The sequence below is a fragment of the Miniopterus natalensis genome, chromosome 1 (genome assembly GCF_054644295.1).
Source record: "Miniopterus natalensis isolate mMinNat1 chromosome 1, mMinNat1.hap1, whole genome shotgun sequence".
In the NCBI taxonomy this organism is placed as follows: domain Eukaryota; kingdom Metazoa; phylum Chordata; class Mammalia; order Chiroptera; family Miniopteridae; genus Miniopterus; species Miniopterus natalensis.
The window spans coordinates 8,062,152-8,070,324 of NC_142081.1; the positions used below are offsets into that span (position 1 = coordinate 8,062,152).

Below are 8,173 nucleotides of genomic sequence, written 5' to 3' on the forward strand. Positions count from 1 at the left end.
GGGACCCTGGGCTCCTCATTGCTGTGGCCCTGATGGCCTTGCTGATTCCTACATAGTGGCTCTCCGGAAAACCAGTAAGTTCCAGCTTCTGCCTGAAGAGGAAAAGCCTTCCAAGCAACACTTTAAAGCCATGGATCAGAGGGGAATGAGCAGAGCCCTTTCCACTGCCTGGGGCACAGATGGGAAAACAGGCCCAGAGAGGGGAGGGGGCTTGCCTGGGTACACACAGCAAGTCCCTGGGGTTCCAGCCCAGAAGTGCTTGGCCACGGTCCCACTCTGCCTTGCTCCAGTGATCCTGAAGAAATCCTGATGGAAACCCGGTCCTCCCAGATTTCAGATGTCAACCCTGATGGGGCGGGAGCGGGGCGATTAGTGACAGGAGGGAGCAGGAAGATGTTCAGGTGCATTTGGGCCAGGGTTGGCTATCAAGCAAACTCTTAATCTATGGCATTTCTCTGGTTACTTTAGGTTGTAGAGAGTCCTAACAGGCAGTGGCCCTAGGCACCCCAGGGTGGTCTGAATGAGATGCCCCCTAGAGAAGGTGAGGTTGAGGAGGAGGGTGAGAGGGGTAAGCAAGGAGGGCCTGGTACTGCCCATTGGCACCATTTATTTATAGGATGTGGGATCCCTGAGTCTAGGATGCTCTGGTGCTGCATTTGGGTTCTTGGATTATTATTTTTTTAATTTATTGATTGATTTGAGAAACATCGATTTTTTGTTCCACTTATTTATGCATCCATTGGTTGACTGTTGTATGTCCCTGCAACCTTGGTGTATCAGGACACTCTAACCAACTGAGCTACCCACCCAACTAGGGCTGGGTTCTTGGATTATTGATGTAAGTCCATGTCAGTTGGTCACAGCCACTGGTCAGGACCCCTTTCCTTCCCCACCTTGACCTCCTCAGGTCCCCACCCCCACCTCCCACAGCCCAGCAACTGAAGAGTTAATGCCTTGCCTGGGGCTCAGGCTGTGCAGTTGGTAAATCTTTTGACCATCACTGCTGAATTTCATAGCCATTACCCTCTGCAGAACACCCCCCAATGCTTCCCCAGCCCCCCAGGAGGATTACAGCCTCACATGTCTCCACAGCACCCCCAAATTCTTAAAGCCCTGAATGCATGTCATGAGCAGGAGCACGTTGGACCCGGTGCTGGGATTTGAGGCTGTGAGTAGGAGGTGGGCTCCTGGGTTTCCCCCTGAACCAGCTCAGTTTGTTTTCTGGTCAGGGGAGCATCGGCACTAAAGCCTTCCTAGAGATATTTTTCCGAGGTTGCTCCTGCATGTGGACTCAAGGTGCCAGATGCTTCTATTGAGCTCTGTCTTAGTAAAGGTTTCTGCTTCCAGACAGAGTCTCCCTGTGTCTGAGTTAATATGCTTTCCAGCTATTCCCCTGGAAAGGCTGCGTGGAGCCCGCCCGTCTGTGGGGTCCCAGGCAAGGTGGGCTCAGGCAGCACCCACTCCGAGAAAACAGGCCTCCCAGAGCTCCATGCTTTCTCTGGGGTGAGGGGATTGGATGGCCCAGTCCGTAAGATCACTGAGATATCTAATGGCAGGACCTACAGACACTGCCAGATGACCAGGAGAGGTGGCCTTTGGTTGGTGCAGCTTCTCATCACTTGGGTAGCAGTTCTCAGAGTGCCGGACCCTCACATCATCCCCACGACACTCCACGCAGCAGGCCTATTTCAATCACATTTTTCTGATGAGGAAATTTTGGTATGGGGGGTTGAGTAACTTGTCCAAGGTCACAGCTGGAAGGTGGCAGACCTTGGATTAGTGCTTTAGCACTGCTGTGCTGTGTGGAGGGCCTGAGGCTCATCAGAATGGATCCAAGGGGAGAAGAGGGCACTTGCCTGTCCCTGGTCCTCTCCCTGCTCTTTAGGGCCAGAGCAGCCTGAGGCAGGGGTCCTGGCTGAGGACTCCCGATCCTGTGTGCCGCATAGCCTCTGTGGCTCTGAGGTCCTCCAGGACCATCGGACATAAGCCACTTCCCAGTGCCACGCTGCCCATCCATGCGGATGTGGCCCCCAGGGGAACACTGGGACACATATAAGCAGGGTGGAAAAGTCTCTTAGTCATCACTCTTCCTGGAGCCTCACATAGGAAGGATTCTGAGGCCTAATCAAAGTGGAAGCTACCACAGAGGGCACCATTGTCATCCCTCCCCTCATTCTGCAGGTGGGGCAAGGAGGCCCTGAGAGGAAAAGCCCATGTCCCACGACAGAGCCAGGACTACAGCTCTGCCTCCCATGGTGCCAGCCTCCTTATTTCTGCAGAGCAGTTTGGACCCTCTGAGGACCCAGGCCTCCTCCAGCCTCTGTCCTCGGACACAGAGCCAGAGCATCCTTCCCTGGTGGTTCGTCCCCACCCTACCCCCTTAGAATTGAGCTATTGGCCTCCAGTGCCCACTCCCAGACATCACAGAGGCCCTTGGGCCACTCCTGGCCTCCCGCACAGTCAGTCACCTCCTTAAGCAGCCCTCCTTCTGGGCACAGCCAGCATTTCTTAGGCCTGGGTACCACTCAACTTCATGAGACCCAAGATGTGGAAACTGTAAAAGAAATGTCTTTATTCTTTTAACTGTCTTAATATTTACATAGAACAAAAAGAACAGAACTGAGGTTGGCTTACAGAGTGGGTGGCGGAATAACAGATGTGGAACTCGGGTTCTGGGGTGGCTGGCAGACCAGGCAAAGCCCTGCCGCCTGAGGTCTGCACGGGGACCGATGATCTGTCGGGCTCTGGCTTGGCTGGAGAGGGACCAGCCACACCCAACCCCACAGCTCCCAAGGTGAAGGCCTGAGAAGCCAGTGCCCATTCCTGCCCTCCCCGCCCGGCACACACATAAAAGGAAGGTTCTCAGGAGGCCACATGCTGCCCAACCTACTACTCACAGGAGAACACCTGGGGCCCCAACACTCCTGGGGGAGGTGGGGGCCAAGGCCCTGGCAGCCCAGCTAGAGGTAGCCAAAGACGTTGAAGATGGGTGGGGGCATGGCCGGCTTAGTGGGGATTGGCTTCAGAACCACGGGTCTGTATATTTTCTGCCCCGGGCCATCCACATCCTGGCAGAAATGGGCCAGCTCCCCAGGGGAAACCGGGCTTTTCCTCCACAGGCCCAGGCTGGGGACCGGTCCCTGAGGCAAGGCCCCTGGAGGGCCCTGGTAGATGGGCTGTCCATGGTACTGGAAGGGGCAACAGCTCCAGGCATTGACACGGCCCACCAGGGAGACCCCAGGCATCTTGGGTGTCTCCTTTTCAGCCAGTACCCTTGGGGACATGGGGATCAGGGCCATCTCGGGCCCTAAGAGCTCCAAGCCCTTGCAATATCTCTTACCCTCATAGGGAGGTCCCTCTCTGGGGCCCAGTACCCCCTCCAGCCCCATGGGGTAGCTGTGGGTGGGCCGCGGCTCTTCCCAGAAGGAAGCGGGCAGCTGTCTTTTCCTCATGGGCACCTGGCCAGGCCTGGCAGCTTCTGGATTCTGCCCCTGTAGGGTCTGCTCCTGAGAGAGGCACTCCTCTCTGTAGGGGTTCCCCAGAGCCTTCTCCTTGCAGTCCCCACCACTGCTAGGGCTGGAATCAGGGCCAGGATTGAGGGGCAGCCTCCCGGGGCGCTCCTCGGGCTCCCTTTTCAGGTGCTGCTCAGCCCCTCGGCCGGGGAGGCCCCGCGGGAGCCGGGAATACTTCTGGGAGAAGCGTTTGAGCTGCTTCTGCAGGTACTTGCGGTGGTCCACGGAACGGCGGCAGGGCGCCGACTTGTCCAGAGCTGCCTTGATGTCACTGGATGCCAGGTTCACAAAGTTCAGCAGCATCTTCACGTCACTGTCGGATGCCATCACCAGGGGGGCCACTTCACGGGGCTTTCCATGAAGAGGGTGGTTCTGCTAGTGGTTGGCAGCTCCAGGAAAGGGCACAGAGCTGACCTGGGGGACACACAGGCCATTGGAGTCTCTCTGAGCAACCAACTTAGCCCTCTCCAAAGACCACATGGCTGCAAACAGTGGCCCCAGCATCCCTGAGCCCCAGACATAGCCCTGGGTAGCTGGACACCCATTCCAGCCACTAAGCATTTCATGAGTGTCCGTGATGGAATGGGCTCAAACACATTTATTTAGTCTTCTCGGGTCTGTTGCCCTCTACTTGCAGCTGAGGCTCAGAGAGGTCAGGTGACTTGCCCAAGGTGACCCAGCCACAAGTGGCATTGCTGAGGCTGGAGTGCACATCTCCTCACTCCCAGCCCACTGTGTCTCACACACACCACGCTGCCAACATGTGCACTTGCCAGCAAGGTTTTCCTTTCTGAGCAGAGGTGACTGCTCCACTATCAAGCAAAGCCAAGCCCCTCTCTCCCTGGCGGTGCCCTTCTCCTCCCACCCCCGCCCCCAGCCCTGCGAGCATCAGCCCCTCCTTGTCCCCACGCTCCACCCCCAGCTCTCACGCAAGTCAGGCAGGACCCCTGTCTGGCACTCAAGCGCGGGCCTGCCTGGCGGGCTGAGCGCAGGCTGTGGCAGGAGGAACACCCCCGTAGAAGCATCTGCAGCAATTTCATGCCTCCTGGGCCACCTCCCACAGTCCCTCGCCCCTCCTCCGGGCCCCAGCCTGCCCCACGCCCCCACCCAGTTGGGCCCAGCCGCCTGGACCTCCACACTGACCGAGGGTGCGGACCCGGGCCCGCCAACGTGGCCCGGCTGGTTCCCGCCGCAGACCTGGGTCAGGCCCGTGCGGCCTGAGAGCTCCGAGCGTCCGGCTGGAAGCAGTTGTGCCGCCCTCGAGTGGGCTGAATGGAGGACAAGTCCCCAGAGCTGGGGGGCCCCTCAGGCCAATCAGGAGCGCCTCTCCAGATACAAAGCATCCCAATCAGGCGGCAGCGCCCCGTTCCCACATTCTTTGCCGTCACAAATTGTCACCATGGGGACCATCACAAAAAAGACAGCTCGCAAATGCAATCATTTCCCGGTAAATTTCTACCCTTCAGCCCCACTCTCCCCCTCGGCCTCCACGGCCTCCTCCCCTTGACCTCGGTTCCCTGGTTTCTCGAGGGGGTGGTGAGTGTGTTTAAAAAGTCCAGGACTGAGGAGGGGCTGGGCCCAGAAGAGATGGGCTTGCCATCCTCCCCCTAGGCTCCAGGCCTGCAGCTGCCATGCTCCAGTGCAGACAGACAATCGGACGGGTAAGCCAGGCAGGCAGCCTTCCCGGCTGTCCTTGAGTGTTGAGTGGCCCTCTCCTCTCCTCTCCTGTCCTCTCCTGTCCTCTCCTGTCCTCTCCTGTCCTCTCCTCTCCTCTCCTCTCCTCTCCTCTCCTCTCCTCTCCTCTCCTCTCCTCTCCTCTCCTCTCCCCTCCTCTCCTCTCCTCTCCCCTCCCCTCCCCTCCCCTCCCCTCCCCTCCCCTCCCCTCCCCTCCCCTCCCCTCCCCTCCCCTCCCCTCCCCTCCCCTCCCCTCCCCTCCCCTCCCCTCCCCTCCCCTCCCCTCCCCTCCCCTCCCCTCCCCTCCCCTCCCCTCCCCTCCCCTCCCCGCTCCCTGAGCCAGGGCCAGTGGCAGGCCTGTGAGGGCCAGCGGCACACTGATGTGGGCAAAGGTAGCCGGGAAGGACTCTCCAAAGAGGGCCCGGGATATCCATGGGAAGGCAGCCGGAGCTCTCAGGAATCTTGTCTTTATGTTTGCTTCCTCAATTGAGCTGCACAAAGCCTGAATTGCCCATTCAGTGTGGCCGGACAAAAGGTTGGCGTTGCACGGTCCCCTTGCATTTGTAGTCAAACAGTTAGGGACTTAAATCGAGTCGTCATGATGGAGAAAGCGGTGGACAAAGCCCATAGAATTGCCATCAGCAAACATTTTCCTGTGTCATATTAGCCAGTCTCCATGGCTCCCCCTGGCCTGGGGACAATGGCACAAGTTTGCACACTTGGCTACTGTCACCGTGCCAACGCCAGCAGGGCTGCAAGCAGGGACGCTCTGAGCAAGCAAGGGAGCCCAGGGCCGGCGTGGGCCCTGCCCACCAACTAGCCAGAGGGAAGGTGAGGCCAGTGGCAGAGGGAGGCTGCCTGGGAAATGCGGATGGGCGAGACCTCCATGCCAGCCAGCCTGGTGGGCCCCTGCACCTCCTGCCCGTCCCCTCCTCTCCTTCCTCTTCCCTTCCTTCTCTTGTCTCTGCCGCCGCCTCCTTCTGGCCCCCGGCCATCCGAATAGCTGATGGTCTATACACCAACCAACCCCTGTGCACCACAACCTGAAATGCCAGGGACTCCTCTCTGAAGTCTCCCCTCCCAGGCTAGGAACGCTGACAGGGTGGGGCCAGGCTTCGCCCAGGAGTGATGGTCCCACCCTCTCCTGCTGGCCAATAGACTCCTGCCCACAGTGGCATAGCTCCAAGACACCTCCCCCTCTGGCCTAGGGTCCCTACAGGCAAAATGAAGGGTCTGGCAGAGATAGCCCCCGGGGGGAGGTGGCCTTCTCCATGCCCCCTCCCCTGCTGTGGGGGTTGGGACTGAGATGGACGTGACCTTGGACTGCAGCACCCTGGGTCACTGGCCATTGCATGGCCCGGAGAGCGCGGTCCCTATTTGCAGCAGCCTTTGCATGGATGGGAGCTAAGCCATCGTCATTTGAAGCCCCTGAGTTTTGCGGGTTACTTGTTTCTGCAGCATAACCCAGCCCACGCTGACCGGTACAGGCAGGAAGCAGCCTTTCTGCTCCAGGCCACCCGCACCCATGGCTGGAGAAAGTGCCCAAGGCCATCGGGTCAGGCTCTCGCATCTCCCGTCCCAGCTCCAGCTGCCTCCTGCGTGGGGGCCAGGGACGCAGCCTGGCATGCGTCCAAATCCCCCGCAGCCCGCCGCTCACCACCTTCTCCGTGGCCCCTGCTGGGAGCCTGGCCTCACACCATCGCAGCCCCGTGCCCACCCTGCCTCCTTCGCGTCCTATGCCTGCTCCTGCGGGGCCTCTCTCTGGAGCGTTTTCTCCCTTCGAAGAGCATCGAGACTTGCCCACACCGCTTCGCGTGGGCTCAGCTTCCTCAGGTCCCATGGCACCTGCAGTCGCTGCAGCCCATCCTGGCACTGCCTGCCTGTGATGTCATCCCTTCGCCCCTCAGCTCTTCAGTCCCTCCATCAAACCTGACTGTCAACTTCCAACTCAGGACTATAGATGGGAGCCATGGCTGTGGGAGATCAGTCCAGGGAGAGCAGGGAGTTGTGGCTTAAAGAACTGTGGCCTGCGAACCGATCCAGGGTCCTGAGCTAACCCAGGCCTCAGGCCAGCCCTCTGGGGGCTGCCTTTGACCCGTTTTGACCCCTGTTTTTCTGAGAGGCCATATAGACAGGTGGAAAAACAGTGATAATACTTATGCCTCACTCCCGAGAGCCCTTTCACAGTCACACTCTCATTATGGTCCTGTGTCTGGGCAGGAAGGGAATTGTTTTTCTTATTTGCAACTGGTGACAAACCCAAAGACAAGCCTCAAACCTCTCATTCTTGGGCCCAACTCAGGGCTGTTCAGCCAACCCTGTCCTTTCTACATTCTTTAAACTCCAGCTCAAGCATCTAGGAAGACTTCCAACTCTAGCATTATATAGGACACCCTCTCCCAGCCCTATGTTTATAGATTCAAAGATAAAGTATAACCTCCTTAGCTTAATACAGAAGGCCTTTTGTAATCTAACCCCTACTGGGGTCTTGCACAGAGTAGCTTCTCACTAAATGTTTCATGAGTTAAGTACTTTGCCCACTCAGCTGAATAGAATTTTTCCTGTGGACTGGAAACAACTGTTCCCTGTCTTCTTTTTCATTTATAGTTTCCCCGCCCACCCCACCACACCTGTGTAAGCTCCCTGAGAGCAGGGAGTTTGCTGGTTCATCTGCATCTTCAGTGACTAGAATTGCCTTGGCACAGAGCAGCCTTAATGAAGGACCCTTGTGGTTGCTGTGGGTGTACTTGATGGCAAACTGTGTTTCTTTGGGACTGTAGATGCCTTGAAAGCAGGAAGTACTGTTTCACAATCGCATCCCCTGCACCAGAGCAGGGGTTCTAGAAAGCTCTATTATCGGCAAGTAAGCTGTGCTGATTTGAACTTGAGGATCCCTTCCAGAACCCACTGTTGCCGCCCGTGGATCTTCTGCATTCCAGCCTTGCTAACCCTGCCTCAAGTTTATTCACCCCACTCAGTGTCAGGGA

General features: G+C 58.0%; 1 protein-coding gene across 1 annotated transcript; it reads right to left on the bottom strand.

The window, feature by feature from the left end:
• Positions 1–2,960: 2,960 nt before the first annotated feature.
• On the bottom strand, positions 2,961–3,923 carry FAM181A (family with sequence similarity 181 member A). The gene has a single exon (XM_016212485.2). It carries the CDS (start codon positions 3,837–3,839, stop codon positions 2,961–2,963), a length of 879 nt encoding a protein of 292 aa, XP_016067971.2. The 5' UTR covers positions 3,840–3,923.
• Between the last annotated feature and the right edge of the window lie 4,250 nt (positions 3,924–8,173).